At 37.6% G+C, this 19257-nt stretch overlaps 1 protein-coding gene across 1 annotated transcript in view; it reads left to right on the top strand.

Moving 5' to 3' along the window:
- rngtt (RNA guanylyltransferase and 5'-phosphatase) overlaps positions 1-19257 on the top strand; it is a 240263-nt gene that overhangs the window by 76132 nt on the left and 144874 nt on the right. Inside the window, exon 10 of the mRNA XM_052025136.1 lies at positions 5780-5851. Coding sequence (XP_051881096.1) covers positions 5780-5851 — 72 coding nt within the window. The remainder of the gene's footprint in view (positions 1-5779; positions 5852-19257) is intronic.

Below are 19257 nucleotides of genomic sequence, written 5' to 3'. Positions count from 1 at the left end.
GGATTATTTACTACCACTTAAAACGGGGGATAGAGTTTCAATTTAATGTTGCATGTGAAAAAATTATCTTCAGTGGTGAAGTGCTTCCTCAGTACTCCAGTGATCCATCAGTGTATTACATGTTCAATGGAGTGTGAATTGTACTAGAACCCTCTGATTGCGATGACGGTGTTGCCATTGAGCCAGAGTTAATACCCAAGATATTTTCAATTGATCCAAATTTGTGGTGTGTGACAATATTGCTTTTGGCTCATTTAAAATATTGTTCATATGATTAGATACATGTAAGTTTTTGCAATGCTGTCTCGATCTTTGTATGATTATTGTGAAGAGTATATACTTTAATCTGTGACAGGAAAGAAAACACTTTTTAAAAACTTTGAAGCAAGCTTGATACATTTGAGGTTTCAATTGGAGCAACTGACTTTTAGTATGTCATTGGAAAGAAAAAGGACGTTTTCTTTTTTCAGCATATTCCAAAGGTGCATGATTAGTTAGAAGTGCTGTCACTGCTGTTGGTACAGTTTCATGGACGGCAGTGAGGTGAACACCTGGTTAATTTGTTTTTGATTGTGATGGCTGAGAATGAAGACCTAAATACAGAAAATTTGTTGCTCATGATAATGCCCTGAGATTTTTCTCATTCATCTGATCGATCAGATGGCTTATGAAATCATTTGATAGATGGCACCTCGGCCAATCCAGCACTCATTTATTACTGCTTTGCACTCTGGGCCTAGATTATAATGGTGATTTTTCAAGTTTGCTCACAAAAAGGGTTGGAAAGTAAGTGAGAAGAACACAGCCTGCAAATGGAAATACGTAGGTTAAATGAGGAGGCAAGGACATAGCAGGTGAATTATAATGTGGGGAAATGTGGGGTTATCTTCGAAGAGCAGAATGTTTAAATGGTCAGAGAGATCTGAGTGAATCTGCTTGAATAATTCAGTAGATACACATGGGGTTGAAAATAGTACGAAAACATGCAGATTAGAGTTTCAGGGTTCAAATCCTTCGTTTGAGGTGAGATAGATGATCTAGGTTGGCATTTTACAAATGGTTTGAGGTTGGGCCAGAGTGGAAAATGTCAACTGAGATTCACCATGGGAAGTGTGTTCCTCTGTGCTGAATTCAACCTGAGGTTAGAGCAAATGCCCATGACATGCTAACAGAGTGTGGCATCAAGGAGAGTCATTCATTGCCCAAAGAGACATGGTTATGGTAGTTGGAGGTAAACCATCCTAACCTTCGGATATCAGTGCGTGAACTCCTCAGGGTAATGTCTTGGGTTCAACCATCTTCAGCTGCTTCATTAGTGACCTTCCTTCCATCACAAGTTCAGAAGTGTGGATGTTCGTTAATGATTACACAATAGTCAATTCCATTTGTAACTCCTGGGCAAGTGAAGCATTTCATGCCACAAAAATGCCAGACAATGACCATTCCCATCAGGACAGACTCCAACAATCTACCCTTGACATTCAGTGGCATTGTAATCACAGTGCTCCACCCTTAATATACTGGCAGCTCACCATTGGAAGAGTCAGCTGAATCATGTTACTAACATTACTACAAGAGCAGCTCAAAGGTTGGGTGTCCCGTAACAAGTGAATTAGCTCCTGATATTGGAATTTGTTTATTATGGTCACTTGTATCGAGGTACAGTGAACAACTTGTCTTGAATGCAGTTCATAAGATCATTTCATTACACAGTGCATTGAAGCAGTACAAGGTAAAACAATAACAGAATGCAGAGTAAAGTGTCACAGCTACAGAGAAAGTGCAGTGCAGGTAGACAAGATATTTTTTAGTCACATGTACATCAAAACACACAGTGAAATGCGTCTTTTTACGTTACTGAGAATGTGCTGGGGGCAGCCCGCAAGTGTCACCACTCTTCTGGCGCCAACACAGCATGTCCACAGTTCCCAACCTGTATATCTTTGGAATGTGGGAGGAAACCAGAGCATCTGGAGGAAACCCCCGCAGACACGGGGAGAACGTACAAACTCCTTGCAGACAGCGGCATAATTGAACTTAGGTCGCTGGCGCTGTAATAGTGTTATGTTAACTGCTACACTACCATGCAGCCTTATATAAGGTGCAATGTCATAACGAGGGTAGATTGTGAGGTCAAGAGTCACCTTATGTATCAGGGAACCATTCAATAGTCTTATAACAGTGGGATAGAAACTGTTTTTCAGCCTGGTAGTATGTGCTTTCAGGCTTTTGTATCTTCTGCCCGATTGGGAGAGGGGAGAAGAGGGAACGTCTGGGGTGGGTGGGGTCTTTGATTAGGCTGGCTGCTTTACCAAGGCAGCAAGAAGTATAGTCCATGGAGGGGAGGCTGGTTTCTGTGATGTGCTGAGCTGTGTCCACAACTCTCTGCAGTTTCTTGCAGTTCCAGCAGAGCAGTTGCTATATCAAGCCGTGATGCATCCAGATAGGATGCTTTCTATGGTGCATCAATAGAAGTTGGTAAGTGTCAAAGGAAATGTGACAAATTTCTTTAGCTTCCTAAGGAAGTAGAGGTGCTGGTGAGCTTTCTTGGCTGTGACGTCCTCATGGTTGGACCAGGGCAGGTTATTGGTGATGTTCACTCCAAGGAACTTGAAGCTCTCAACCTTCTCGACCTCAGCATCGTTGATGTAGACAGGAGAATGTGCACTGGCCCCCTACCTGAAGTCAATGACCAGCTCTTTTGTATTGCTGATGTTGAGGGAAAGGATGTTGTCATGACACTGTGTCACTAAGCTCTCTATCTCTTTCCTGTACACCAACTCATCATTATTTGAGATACAGCCCACTACGGTAGTATCATCTGCAAACTTGTAGATGGGGTTAGAGCAGAATCTGGCCACGCAGTTATGAATGTATAGGGAGTAGAGAAGAGGGCTGAGGACAGAACCTTGAGGGGCACCAGTGTTGAGAATAATTGTGGCGGAGGTGTTGCTGCCTATTCTTACTGATTGCAGTCTGTTGGTCAGGAAGTCAAGGATCCAGTTGCAAATGGAGGTGTTGAGTCCCATGTCTCAGAGTTTGGTGATGAGTTTGCTTGGAATTATAGTATTGAAGTTGGAACTATAGTCAATAAATAATAGTCTAATGTAGGTGTTTTTACTGTCAAGATGCTCCGGAGATGCGAGTAGGGTCAGGGAGACTTTCCAAAGGCTTTCCACCATCTGAAAAGCATTTGTCAAGACTGTGATGAATTACTTTCCACTTACCCAAATAAGTTAGCTCAAGCAACAACTAAAAAGCTTAACACCATCCAGGACAAAGCAGCCTGATCCATCTCCCTAAATTTCATTTGCTCTGTCACTGGTGCATAATGGCTGCAATGTGTGTCATCTACAGATGTGCTGCAGTTACTCCCTAGACTACTCCAATAGCACCTCCCGGACCCATGGCCTCTCCTACCAAGTAGAACAAGGGCTTTACATTCAAGGAGCACTACCACAGTGTTCACTAACAATTTGCACACCATCCTGACTTGGAAATATAGTGCCAGATACATTGCCTAAATCTTGGAACTCGCTTTACAACAGTGCTGTGAAAGTACATTAACTAGAAGGACTGCAACAGTTTAAGAAGGATATTGAGGGATGGACAATAAATGTCAGTCTTGCCAATGATAAACCATCAAATAAATAAAAGTTGAAAACCTTGCTTGAAAAAAAGTTGAAGGCTTGCTGATTTTTTTCCTGTGGTCAAGTGACTAGTTGTGACATTTATTCCTTTGACCCACGTGAGGGTCGGTGCCTTCACTAAAGTACTGGGAAAGTGCTGATGTCCATGGAACTCTATCCCATATGAAGGGATGGAGAAACACAATGGCTGTAAAATAATTTTTGCTTTGGATTGCAAGGCTTGAATCGATAATATTCTGACTGCAGTGAAGAGTACCAAGCAGTTCAGTGCTTGGCAATTATGAGTGGTGTAATTGAACTTGAGGCTCTATTGGAAAGCTGACAAAATTGAAATGTCACCATGATCAATGTGACTGTCAATTTGTGTGGGGTGTAAGCATGCTGCCGTTACTGGCTTGTATATTATTGGAAATGATGGTAATATGTGAACAGCAGCAGGTGGCACAGATGGGATAGCTGTTGGATCTGACCCTTTCCAAAAATCATTGCACTGTTTAAAATAAATACAGAAAAAGAAAGACATTAGCAGTAAAGTATACATTCCTTTTTTCTTCTTAAGTTTAATTCTTCTGCATGCATAAATATTGATGCTAATCACTACTTAAACTGAATTTTTAAACATTTCAAGAGGGAAAGGAACCTTTTGCCAGGCTATAATAACAATTATTTGAAGTTCTTCCTGAGATCATTCCCAGCTCAAGTGTTGTTGGTTTCATTCCTAATAGTTTTTCTGTTTAGGATGCAGTGTAAAAACACGAGTCTAATCATTCAAGCACTCGTATGTAGTGTTATGCAGTGATAGGTTGCACTTCAGGACTGTACTCTGCCGATAAACATTTCAGAAGGAATGTTGATTGCTATTTCTTTGGAGGAAGGAGAGAAAGGAGGGGTGTAAAAGTAGTTCTTAAGCTGCATATGGATTTAAATATCATTGAAGTTTTTGGGGTACTTGAGGAATGCACTGCTGTGTCTCGTTGATTATTATTGTCAGCTGCTGTGTACAAATATAAGAGTGCAATAAGAATGCTGCTGCATTGAAATTTCACATAAGAGTATGCTTGAGCTATGAGTTGTACTGCTGAACTACTTCAAATTGGCAACAATTTATAGTACTTTAGGCTTCCAGTTTGGATTTAGCTGCAACAGAACAACAGATGACTCTGCAATCAGTTTTATGTTCTGGGCAGTAAAGCTTCATGGTTAGGTGGATAAGATAATCTGATCAGGAAATTGCTTTATTGATTTATGAAACTGGGCAGATTTAGCTCAGTAGTGGGAAGAAAAGAAAATTTATTGTTACTGGATTGCTATTGCCACCTGACACTTGAATGGAACCTCCTGTCTTTCTGATTGATCTCAGTATCTCACATAACATAAACATTAGTGAAAAAATTATTAAAAAATATTTTGGGAGAATGTGGTTGTTGGGATTGGAGAGATTGGGGAAGCGGGCGTGCAGTGGTGGCAAATATCGTGATTGGAGAGGGATTTGTTTTTGTTTTTCCCTCCCCCCCCCCCCCCCACTGAATTTTTTTCACATTTTCATCAACATGTTCCTCAATAATTGAAGTGATTGTCATAATGCACTGTGATGAATGATGCACAGATTAAATGTACATCTATGTTTTGACTGTACTGTAATATCAATTGCACCAGTGCACTTCAATAGTAGGTTTTCTATTTTTATTATGAATTTCATTTATTAGGCTCACAATGAACATTCCCTCAGTGAAAAAAAAAACTTCCCTTCAACCCTGATAAAATGTGCAGTGTTAAATTGATCAACATATTCAGAACTGAAAAATTCTGAATTAATGGTGAAATTGTAGTGTTCCCTTGCTGCATTTTAGAAGCATGTATATTTTTTTAAGAAACTTTTTTTTCGTTTGGTTAGTTCCTGTATTCTCCTGATAATCAGGTTAGAGCATGTGTTGCTGGAGAACATTTTAAAATCAATGTCATACTCTGTGCTAATATGTACAATTACATTTCAATATAGCAAGCAGATTGTAAGGGAAGTTACATTTGGTCAATTAACTTTTGAATGCCTGAACTTCAGTATATTATATGAATCATGCATCAGATTTACAAATGTCAAGATGTTAAATCATTTTTTCCTTTTTTTTAAGGAAATGATCATTGACAAAGTAAATGGACACCCTGTTCCTCGATACTTGATATATGACATAATAAAATTCAATGTAAGTATTAGTTTTGTTGTTGGATTATTCCTTTAATAACACTTACTAATTTCCTAGTGGTGAGTTGAACATAAAATGGATTTCACGTAGGACAGCACTTGAGGTTGAATTTTTGATGCTCATTTCTCATCTAGTGTACTTGTTTTAGTTTTTGCACGAAAGTGAAAGAGTTGGTTGAGACATGAGGAGTTGGTATTAACTCCTTTAAACTGAGAATGCGAAAACGTATTCATACTGCATGTTGAGCTGCATGATTGTCCAACAATTTGTTTACATAAATTAGCAATTTTGTTTGGGAGCATGGCAGTGATAAAGATTGTGGAAGACATTCGCTCAAGGGAAGGACATTTTGGTGACCTCTGGGTAATTGAGGTCTGGATTGGATGTGATGGTCTGTGTTATAAGATAATTTCATTTGATCTCATTAGGAATTACATTGTTTCTCTCAAAGCACACGTTTGCCATTACATTATAAATGTAGCTCATTGGGCCTTGGATCAGAACTGGGTTCTGGGTGTTAATTTATGAATAAGCCTTGTAAGGTATCATTTAAAAAAAATTGATCTGCATTTTCAAAAATGTTGTAAAAATACAAACTTCAAATCCAGAAATATTCAATCATGAAAGATGATTCTAAAATTGACATTGGTGGGAGATGTATGTTCAAGTGCTGTAGCAGTATTAAATACTTGCTCGTACTTTCTAGAATTTTAGTGATTTTTTTTCGTCTTGTGTAACTATAAATTATAATACTTGTCACTGATATGATTGGGTGATGTGCTGTGAACTATAACTCAAATAATGCCTTTTGGGGTGGATATCTTGATGACTAATTATTCCTCCATTTAAGAAAATTAGAAGAGAAAAATGTTCCTATAGAGTAGGAAGTAAAATGTTTAGACTAAATAATGTGTGTAGTCAAAAGTGTGAAGTGCATAGTTTTATGCTTACTTTTGAAATAACTAAAAATTGGGAATATTCTCTCTAATAGGTGTGAACTAGATTACAAGGATCTCCTTTAAAAAGTGCAAAGTTACCCTTCCACAATACCAAATCTAGTGTTGAAAGGGTAGATGTGTATATACCGTTGTTGCCCTCTCAGATATTCTAAGGTCTAAGCATTTTTTTAATTTCTTTGCTCTTTTCCCAAGATGGTCCTTGCAACACTTACTGTAAATCACGAAACAGTATTTAGATTGACAATATTTCTTTGACTTCTGGGAAGCCAGTATTTGGGAATTGCATAGCTACAAATGTGAGGTCAGGATGTGAACTAGATATAATTATGTAAACTATGAGAGACGGTTCAATAATGATGGCCGCAGAAACTGAACTGAAATTGAATTAGTATGAAACTGGATCATGCTATGTACTCCCTACCCTATCTCCATGGTCCAAGATGATTTTGCTGCTTTGACCATTACCCTTCACTGAAATGGTGAATGTTTTGTTTTATGTCACAATAAAATGGAATGAATGTGATTTTAAAGAAACAGTACTTTTTAAAAAAAAAAGTCTCAAGCAAAATGTGATAAGACTAGGTCTAATGTTTTTTAATTTTAAAAAAACCTTCCAAATGTCAGCGTTGGCTCATTTTTAGCACTCTGGCATCGCCCTTGGCTGACGAGTAACATTCTTGTTTGAGTCAGACGTCATGAATTTATCTACATAATCATTTCACTGCATGCAGTGTTGCCTGTATTACAACACTATATGTTTCAATAGTACGCATGAACTGTGAAGTATTTTTCAAGTTGCAAGAGTGTGAATACTGCAACTCCTTTGGTCAATTGAATTTGACTACAAATGTGGTGATTTTTGAGCACAAATTGACTTGGAAAGATACCAGAAATAGTGTGGATGACTATTTTCTCAAGGACAGCAGAATGGAAGAACTACTCCATGTAATGGCACTTATGTCAGGAAACAGTGTTGAAGTGTGAAAAGTTGCTGACCCTGACTGCCAACCTACCATCTGTTCTAATTTAAGCACAAACATACTGACAAACGAAAGCAGTAAGGAAATTCAGAGAATTGGAGGCAACAAACTAAAATTTTGTATTTTATTTAGAGGTTCAACAAACTCCTGAGTGCTTTTCAACAATGATTGCACTTAAGTGGAGCATTTATATTGATGTATCACGTCACATACAAATTGACAATCTTCAAATTTAGTTCCAAATATAGCACTTGTGTTACTTAGCATGTCTACTAATTTCACATGAACAACCTATGAATTAATATACCAAAGTTAAAGTAACTGTTTATTATTCCTTAGTATTGAAGGATTATTCAGCTAAGTGGAATGCTTAGATTGCAATATTTGTTTTGAAATTGTGCTTTAAAAAGTCAGACAAAAGCAAAATGTTGTGGATGCTAGATGCTAGAAAGCTGAAATAAAAACACAAAATTCTGAAAATACTCCGGCAGCATCTGTGAAGAGAGAAAAATAGGGTTAATGTTTTGGGTCAGCGACCTTTCTTCTCTTGCACTGCCTGATGTGCTGAATATTTCTATTCTAATAATAAAAAATACCCATATTCAGAAACTTAGCTAGAAATTACTCATAGTTCATGTGCAAAAATAATTTCTAAAGTTTTGTTAAAGATTAAAATGATAGAATTCACGTTTGAAGATGTTGCACTTTTACAGATCTGCTGTGTCTAGCAAAACTTCTCTTCAATGTAGTTACTCTTTTATGACTTCCTTCATTTCTCTATTAAGAAATGGACATTTGATCTTGCTGTGGCTGTGCTGTTGCTAAGACGAGTGCTTTCTCCCCCCTCTTAAAAAGAAGCATTTAATAGTATTCAAAAAAAAAAGTTATTGTTACTTGGTTGCCAGATTTACCTCTCGTTTCTTTGGCTTTGTTTTGTACTGCTTTTTCTCCATTGTCTTTTTGTTGTACATATGGTCATCCTCATGTGTAAGCACAGGCTTTCATTATTTAATATTGGGTACAGAAAGAGTTTCCCTGAAGAGAAAGACCAAAGATGAATAGAAAGTTGTCATGTCTTTCACATTTCTTGAAACTAAATTTGCTGCAACTTGAAACAAAAATGTTATAAAGACATTATGATCGGTTTGGGAAATAATGTGGGCAGTAAGATCGATGAAAATATTGCGTAGTAATCCTTTGTGTTTTATTCTGTGTATCTACTTTTGTGAAAGCTATCTCTGTTGTATAAGAATGAAGAATTCTTTGAGAGATGTGGTTGGTTAAGAATTTAAAAAAAATGTATTTTTTTCCAGTAATAATTCAAGACTGTGTGGTGTGAAACTAAATGATTATATACATACACAGTTGAAGGTAAATTGCCAGAGAGCAACCAGACAGGTGAAAAAATCCATACTGTTCAGCTTCTAATGCAAAAATACTGCAGTTTACCATCTGTGTGCAGCAAAGTGAGATTGTTTTTAAAAAAAAAATCTGCAAAATGTATATACATTTTTAATAGCTTCAGAAATAATCTGTTCTTTGGTGATTACATCTGTTCTATTTTCTCCACTGTCATTTATCTACCACAGACACAAAATATAATCTTATGCCATTAAATAATAAACCTTTCCATAACTCATACAGGGCTGCAGCAACTTGCATTATTAAAGTTCCTTTAATGTAGAAAAACATGCCATAGCACAGAAGAAGCATTAAGAAAAAAGGGCACACGCCAAATAAGAAAGTGTGCCCAAAGATTGAGCAAAATGTTTGGACGGTAAATGGCATGTTGGCCTTCATTACTAGGCATTTGGAATACCAGGATGAAAGAGGTTTGCTGAAGTTGTACAGGGCTTTTGTGAGCTCACACCTACAGTGCCATATGCTGTTTTGGTCTGTATCCCTAAATTAAGATTATCTTTCTTTTGGGGGTAGTGCAAGGTAGATCAGTTCATTGATTTCTGTGATAAGTTAGAGGTGGGGGTGATATGCGGAGTGATCTCACAAAAAAATGAATAGGGTCAACTTGTACCTTCTAGACTTTGCAAGAATGAGAGACAATCTCATTTGAAACAAATGAGATTCCAAGAGGGATTAACAAGGTAAGTGTTGAGAATTAATCTAGAACCAGGGAGCTTGGTCTCAAGATACAGGATTGGCCATTTAGCACAAATGAGGGGAAAATTCTTTAGAATTCTGTATCCCAGAAGATGGGATGCCTTTCTGTAGATAATGATTGATGACTTTTTGGATGCTGCAGAAATCAAGGGAAATGGGGGTTAGATAGATAAGTGGTCTTGAGGTAGAGGATCATTTGTAATCTGTTTGATTGTTGGAGCGAACCCAAGAGGACTTTTGCCCTGTTATTTTGTTTCTTCTGTTCTTGTGTTCTTAACAGTAAAATATTAAAAAGAATGCAGACAGACCTTTAAAAGATGTTAACACCGGGGGATAAAGCTCATGAGCAATGCACCCACAATTAATGTGCACATGTAGCCTTGGGCATAGTGCACTGTGGTAGTGTCACTTTTTGGTTGCATGATCCCTATTGCATTTTTGCACTGATTCAAAATGAAACCACAGGTGAACCAAAGAGGTGGTGGACGTAGCTATCAAATGTAAGAATAGCAACAAAAGTGTGAGGTGTTGCACTTTGGGAGGTCAAATTTAAGAGGAAAGTATACAGTAAATGGCAGGACTTTAGGAGTATTGATGTACAGAGACACCTTGGGATGCAAGTCCATAGTTCCCTGAAAGTGTCAACATAAGTAAATGGGGTGATAAAGACGATGTACACTGTACTTGCCTTCATTGGTCGGGGCATCAAATATAAAACTTGGGAAGTCATGTTGCAGCTGTATAAAACTTTGGTTTGGCTGCATTTAGAGTATTACCTGCAGTTTTGGTGGCTGTATTATAGGAAGGATGTGAAGGTTTTGGAGAGGTTGCAGAAGTAATCCACTAGGGTGTTGCCTGGAATAGAAAGTATTGGCTGTAAGGAGAGTTTGGACAAACTTGGTTTGTTTTCTCTGGAGTGTCAAGGCTGAGGGCTGACCTAATAGAAGTATATAAAATTATGATTAGCATAAACAGGGCAGATATTCAGAGACTTTTTCCCAGGATGGAAACATCAAATACAAGAGGGCACAGCTTTAAGGTCAGAGGAAGAAAGTTGAAAGAAGATTTATGAGGCAAGTTTTTTTTTTACACGGAGTGGTATGTGCCTGGAACACACTGCCAGAAAGGTGGTGGAAGCAGATATTTCATCTTAAGAGGCATTTAGACTAGCTGGGAATGGAGAAATATGGACCATATGCAGACAGATGTGCTGTTTAAATTGGCTTCATGGTCAGCACAGACATTATGGGCTGAAGGGCCTGTTCTCATGCTGTGGTGTTCTATATTAAAATTGCCAGAGAGCAGTAACTAATAAAAGCATGCTATCTGAACGCAATAAGGTGAACATGCATTAACATTTTATATTAAAAAACATTGAAATTCTTTTAGAGTAATTCTTATGTCCAAAATAATGTAAGCCCTTTCACTTCTGTAAATTTCAAATTCTGTCTCTGGGAACTTCTGAACACTTATCTCAAAAGATTTTAGTTCTGCTGAGTTCAGATTTGCAGTGCATTTTACACAGTTTCTCAGAATGAACAACCCATTTGGGGGGGGGAAAGTACTTCTTTCTTTTATTAAATGTTTTGTTTGACTTTGAATATTTCAAAAACTGGAGAGCAAATCACAAAATTAATAAAGGCTTTGGTTTGGGTTAAATGGAGATTTTATGTGTTTATCAGAGATGCTCATTTTGAATGTCACTATTTATAACTTGCATCAGTTTTTGTTTGAATTCCAATCAGAATTTTCCAATTATGTATTTCTCAAGGGAAAATGAAATTGTACTTGCTTACCAGTATTTTATTTATATTGTAATGTTTGTATGTAACAGTGCTTCAGTTTGTCTGTGTACATAGTAGATGATGAATTTTGGTAGGTTTCAACAGCACTTGAAGTTATTAAATTTTTACTTCAGAAGCTGTGTCAAGATGAGAAGGAATGAGTAGCTGATGGTGAAACAAATTAAACTATGATATTCTAAAATACTACGTATTTTGTTAATTTAGAGGGAGTTTTAGAAGAAAAAAACAAGTTTATAACTTTGCAGTTGAACAGTGCAAACTAATTATGCTGCTTCAGGTTTATTATATTGATATAGTTAAGAAGCTAACTATGTTAAAGTGACTATCAACTCTTATTTACAGCTATCTACACAGCCCAAATTAAAAAAAAATTGCTGATTTGCTTAAGGCAGCTTGAAAAGTAGAGTATTTGGTCTTTTACAAAATGCAGTTTACAGGGTGATGTTGTAGAAGTATGTAAATTGTGGGGCAAAACAAAAGTAAGCAGTGATTGAAGGCCATTGGAATGAGATAAAATGAGAAAAAAGATCTAGAACTGACAGCAAGAGAGATGTCTTCACAGATGTATGACTGTGAAATTCACTTTCATTTTTGGTGGTTGAGATGATATTTTGGTAGCTTTCAAGATTCAAATCAATAGGTGAATAAAGGAAAAGGAATGTGGTAATAGAAGATCATCTACTTCATGCAGAATGACTTGACTTGGAAATACATCATTCCTTCATCCACGAATGCCTTCAGCAGTTCAAAAAATCAGCTCACCAACCATGTGGAAAGCATTAAATGCTGGCAATGCCCAGAGCCCAAAACCTCACACATAGTGCAGGCATAAAAGATCCATGACATTATTTGACAGAGCAGGTATGCAAATATTTAACCCTTAACCAATGCCACTTAAAGATAATCTGGTAATTATCTTTGTTGTTTGAACAGCCTTGCTCTGCATAAAATGGCTTGATGCATTATATCAGTAGCTACATTTCAGATGTTATTCAGTAACTGTAAAGTACTTAGAGATGTTCTGAAATAATGAAAGCCTCTGAATAAATGTAATTTAGTTTTTGTCTTATCCAGTCAGTGTTGTAATTTTGTGTCAGCTATTTCCGTGTACTACTTTGCAGCTGAAAAGAAGTCAAAGTAATTTCTAAAGGTACTTGTCATGGAAATATGAAGCAACGTAGGTTAAATATATTTTAGACCTTCACTTTAAATGCTTTTCTATTGAGAAGAAACTGTTAAGGTTTTGCTGAATGTTTATCCATCTGCTCTTCAATCTGATCACTGGAGACTTGTTAAGTAATTCCATGACTTCTTAATGGGATGGTTTGATTAAACTGGTTGTGAAGTGCAGGAGGAGCAAATAAACAATTTAGTTCTTTTACATTACATTACATTCACTGTCAGTTTATTCATTTTCTTTGTCAAAGGCCTGGGAGCCAGCCACAACAAACTGTAGAAAGTTACAAAACTGAAAAGAGAGTGTATATTTTTAATAAATGTATAATTGTGCATGATATATGAAAATATTTCCTAACATGGGTTGAAAAATGTAGTTAAGAAAGTATTTGATATTTTGTGTTTCTGGGAGTTTAGTTTCCTAAAGTCAACATCATATTATGTAATAAATTATCAGAATTGAAATTTACTTGCAATATTAAAAAAAATGCAGCAAAGTAATTTTCAGCATTGCAAAACAGTAGTGAGATTTTTTTATCCTTCAGTGTTATGAATATTAAAATTAATGTGAATTATGTAATTCCATTCTGTTTACAGTAATTATGTGTATAATATTTCAGCTTTACCTTAACTTCATACATGTTCTTTCTAATCGTTATTTTGCAGTCAATAAAATGTTTAAAAAGTTTTTTTTAAAGAAATTTCCTTTTTTTTTACTATATGTGAAAATATTTCAATGTGATTTCAGTGGTAAGCCGGCCTCATGGCATTATTGTTGCCAGAGGCCAGAGATTTCCTGGAGTGGAAACCTGACAACAACTGACGATGGAGAAAGTCATCCATGCCACAGCCATCTCACCTTGTATGCACGTCCTCTGGTATTTGAAATTTCTACCCTGGGGAAAAGGTTCTGACTATCAACCCTATCTACGGCTCTCATAATTTTATAAACTTCTATCAGGTTTCCCCTCAGCCTCTGACCAGCCAGAGAAAACAACCCAAGTTTGTCTAACCTCTCCTTATAGCTCATACCATTTAATCCGGCAGCATCCTGGTAAACCTCTTCTGCACCCTTTCCAAAGCCTCCACATCCCTCCTGTACTGGGACGACCAGATTTGCACACAATACTCCAAGTGCAGCCTAACCAAAGTTTTATATAGCTGCAACATGACTTTCTTACCTTTATACTCAATGCCTCAACCAGTGAAGGCAAGAATGCTGTGCGCCTTCTTTACCATCCTAACTGCTTGCCTGGCCACTTTCAGGGAGCTATGGACTTGGACCCCAAGATCCGTCTGCACTTCAATATTGTTAAGGGTCCTGCTGTTAACTGTATACTTTCCCCTTGCATTTGATCTCTCAAAGTGCAACACCTCACACTTGCCTGGATTAAACTCCATCTGCCATTTCTCCACCCATATTTGTAACTTCTCTGTATCCTTGATAGCCCTCTACAGTGTTCACAACTCCACCAATCTTTGTCACTGCAAATTTACTAACCCACCTATCTATATCTTCATCCAAGTCAGCACTGATCCCTGAGGAACACCTCTGGTCACAGACCTCCAGCCAGAATAACACCTTTCCACTACTACCCTCTATCTTCTATGGGCAAGGCAATTCTGAATCCAAACTACCGAGTCACTGTGGATCCCACGCATTTTAATCTTTTGGATTGGCCTATCATGAGGGACCTTGTCAAATGCTTACTAAAATCCATGTAGACAACATCCACTGCCCTACCCTCATCAGCCACCTTTGTCACCTCCTCAAAAAAACTCAATTGAGTTTATAAGACATGACCTGCCTGAACAAGCCATGCTGACTAATCAGGCCAAATGCACATAAATCCTACCTGTAAGAATACTCTTCAATAGCTTCCCTACCACTGATGTGAGGCTCACTGGCCTATAATTTCCTGGATTATTTCCCTTCTTGAACAAAGGAACAACTAGTCCTCTGGGACCTTGCCTGTTGCAAGTGAGGATACAGAGATCTTTGTCAAGGTCCCAGGAATCTCCTCTCATGCCTCTTTCAATAACCTGGGATAGCTCCCCTCAGGCCCTGGGGACTTATCCATCTTAATGCTCTTCAAAAGACCCAGCACCACCACCACCTTCATTTCAAAATGCCCAAGCACATGAACATGCCCCACACTGCTCTCACTATCCTCCATGTCCCTCTTGATGAATACCAATGTAAGGTACTTGTTTAGTACTTCGCCCATATCCTCTGACTCCAAGCATAAATTCCCTCCTCTAACTTTGAGTGGTCTTACCCTCTCCCTAGTTAACCTCTTGTTTTTAATGTAAGTATAAAGCGCCTTGGGATTCTCTTTAATCCTGTTTACCAAGGACATTTCATGTCCCGTTCTGGCCATCTTAATCCCCCTGCTCGAGCTCTTTCCTGCCATTTTTGCGTTCCTCAAGGGCCCTATCTGGTTGTAGCTTTCTAAACCTTACATATGCTTCCTTTCTCTTTTTGACTAAATTCATAATCTGTCTCGACATCCAAGGTTCCCTTACCTTGCCATCCTTGTCCTTCCTCACTAGAACATGCTGTTCCTGAGCTCTGATCAGCTGGTCTTTAAACGACTCTCACAAGTCAGATGTTGACTTGCCTGATAACATCTGCTCCCAATTAACTCCTACTAGTTCCTGTCTAATATCTTGTAATTAGCCCTCTTGCAATTTAGTACTTTCCCGCAAGGTGCAGACTTATCCTTATTCAGAGCTACCTTGAAACTCGTGGTACCTCTAAATCAGTAGTGCTATCCTTCCGGTGAGAAATAGATTCGTAGAATTGTTCTAGCATCTTTTAAATTCAGGCCACATCTACCTCTTTGAGTGTAAAATATGCCATGGCATTATTTTAATGAAACACCGGTTCATTAAACAGATTATTTAGTCATCTATTTCAGTGTTGTTTGTGGTACCTGGCTGTGCAAAAAATTAACCTGTTTATCTTCAAGAGTATTTGTGTGAAGTATTTTGGGCATCCTGAGATCAAGAATGGTGCCAGTAATTCAGAACTATATTGGAGGTCCTTGGGCATCATTTGATATTTGGCTTAATAGAACATGGAACACTATAGCACAGTACAGGCCCTTCGGCCCACAATGTTGTGCCAACATTTTATCCTGCTCTAAGATCTAGCTAACCGTTCCCTCCCACATAGCCCCCTATTTCTCTATCATTCGTGCGTCTATCTAAGAGTCTCTTCAATGTCCCTAATGTATCTGCCCCCACAATCTCTGCAGGCAGTGCATTCCACGCACCCACCACTCTCCATGTGAAAAAAAAACTTACCCCTGACGTCCCCCTTAGACCTGCCTCCAATCACCTTAAAATTATGTTCCCTCGTGTTAGCCATTGTCGCACTGGGGAAAAAGTCTCTGACTTGTGAAGAAGAAACTGGCCAATGAACCATCATCAGTAATGTTGCTGTTACCTGGGTTCCATTTAATATAACATTGAGTACAAAATTTCAGTGAGTGTCATAACCATAGCTGGGTTTAACTTAATTTTGCTTACCATCAGTTTTAAGTTTAGGTTACATTGTGCTTTTCAATGTGTATTTTGTATATGAAAGTAACATCTGTATATCAAATAACAAATGTACTAGTTACTATATTATAGCTGTTAATTTTTCCTACAGCTGATGTTTCAGTATTAAAAATCAACGTGGATTCTTGTGGCTGGCTGTTTGAACATTGCTGCCTAATATTGAAAGATCTATCAAGATGCCACATCAAGGTACAGGTCTTCCCAGGTTACGAACACCCAAATTGTGCACAGCCGATATGCACAAAACCAAGTGTTTGGGGAAACTGGCCGGATGGATTTGCTGGCTACTGTGGGGCTGCAGGCATCTTCTGCTGCCTGGCAACTCTGTTTGCAGCCACATTTCTGACTTGCAGACTGTCTGGGTTACAAACAGTTCACAGGAGCAGAACCCTGCCGTAACCTGGGAGGACCTGTATGCAGCAGCTTGTGAACTGCCAGTGGCTTAAGAAAAAGTGTTGTTTCACCCATCAATTTCCTCAAACATGCATTGAGGAGCTAATAAATGAAAAGTGTATTTTAGATCTGTCTTGTGAGAAGGCTGTAATTAGCAATCTCTTAGCAAGGGCTTCTGTAGGGAAGAATGATCAAAATATGATTTTACTTACTTTATCCAAGAGAAAAGGGAGATTTGAAAAAAAGAGGAACCACAGACGAGTCAATTGTTAGGAAAATGCTTGAATCCATTATTGATGAAGTGGTAATGGGGCACTTAAAAGTCATAATATGTTTAAATTAAGACATTATGGCTTTCTGAAGGAGAAGCATATTTAATAAATTTAAGTGCATGTTGATTGGATATATGGCTCAGAAACTAGTCCGAACCACTCAGTGCTGGTGCTTATACTGCAGTTTGATCTTATTTTGAAAGAAATGTTTGCTGGGCAACGCATTTTTTAAAAAAATGGTTTTGTAGTACACTATCATTCTATTTTTCCTCATCTAAATTTTTCAGTGTAACCCTCGAATTCCCTCCTTTCTTGTAAGCTTGTTCACTCTCAAATAGATGTATTTGTTTCAACCATTTCATGTAACAGTGAGTTCCACATTAAATCACTATTCTTTGGGTGAAGAAATTTCTTAATTCCTTATTGGATTTCTTGATAGCCTCCAGTAATGCCTTTCCCCACAAAATTTTTTGTCTCTATGGTGTCAAAGCCTTTCATTGTAATAAATACCTATATTAGATTACGCCTCATTCTTTTCCCAATAGAATATAGACCCAGCCTATTCATCCTTTTCTGTTATGTATGCCGTTGCATTTCTGGTATCATTCTTGTAAATCATCTCTGCACTCTATCTTTATAAAATGCCAAATGTGGACTAACCAAAGTTTGATAAAGGTTTTGCATCACCTGATGACACTTCAATTCTCTCCTTAGAGAAAAGAACCCTGGTGCTTGGTTTGCTTCCTTTTTGGTGTTGCTAGCCTGTGATGCAACTTTAATTGTTGTGTTGGTACAGCGATCTCTTTTTCCTGTACGCAGCATAAGGCTTGCACCTTCCCAGTAATAAGTGACTTGCTGATTCTTCAAACAAAAATGCACCATCTCGCACTTGCCAGCATTGAACATCATCTGCCCATATTACAAGTATATTAGTGTTCTCTTGTAATTTGTAGAAGTCATTCTCGGTATTGCCTGTTTGCCTGCAAGCCACCATCGCTCCCTTCCTCCTCACTCCACCCCCTCCACTTCCTTATTTAATGTCATTGACAGATTCAGAAAATGTGTTCTTTCTTGTACTCCAGATGGAAATGAACACAATTTATAATTTGTATTTTGGTAATGTAACCAGCAAGTTAGAAAGGGGAGAACCAGTTGATTTTCCAAAGGCAATTAAGTACACAGGATTTTTATACAGAATAAATATAAATGCTCTTAGGATTTATTTTCATTCTCTCTTCTTGAATTTGAACACATCCAATATCGAAAGAGAACTTGCATTGGACTACCCAGATGACATTATTTCCAACCATCTGTGTTCATTTGGAGTATTAGTTACAGGATGAAAAGAATGTAGAATTAACCATTTTGGTAATTTTATGAATGGAGTGGTGCCTGGATCAGTACTGGCGCCTCCAGTTATTTAGAACTTGAATTCATATCATTGAATAAATGAAGGAATAGAGTGCAAAATATCCATGTTTGCTCACTCTACAGCTTACTTTCCCACTTAAATTTCTGAGGAGAATGCAGGGATTGCAAAGTATTTGGATTGGATAATCCACAGGGCAAGAAATGGAAGTTAGATTATGAACTAACTGGTGCTTTCTAGGAAATTAATCCTTAAATCCTGGAGACAGCTTTGGTGGACTTTAGTTGCAAATTATAACTAGGTAGTACAATCTAAATTTGCTTCAGATAATGAATGTGATTTTTGAATCTTGTAAAAGATAATAAAGGCCATATTTCTTTGATTTTTCTAGGTAATATTAATTATTGTAGTTTGCTTTCATGGCCAAATAGAGAATTTGACAAACTATTGAATATGGTTATGATTGCTTTGAAAGTTGGATGGTGATGGTGTCTATTGTTGGAGTACCTCAGTGTGATATTTGCCTTGGTTGCCACCATAAAGGCTGGTCTGTTGGTTATTAAGAACTAGAAATTAAAAAAATGATTACTCTGCGATTTCCAATTATAATTACAATTTTGTTTATTGCAGAAATGCCACATTTCTGAATGCTTTGAGGGAAAACATTAGATATTGAATTGGAATAAATCAAAGTGACTGAACTGATCATAAAACTTCAATAATCTGGTCCATGTGACAATATCAGTATCAATGCAACACTCTTCTGA

Source organism: Pristis pectinata, chromosome 10 (genome assembly GCF_009764475.1).
Source record: "Pristis pectinata isolate sPriPec2 chromosome 10, sPriPec2.1.pri, whole genome shotgun sequence".
Taxonomy (NCBI): Eukaryota; Metazoa; Chordata; class Chondrichthyes; order Rhinopristiformes; family Pristidae; genus Pristis; species Pristis pectinata.
Note: the sequence above shows the minus strand (reverse complement) of the source record. Positions and strands in the feature narration are given on the sequence as shown.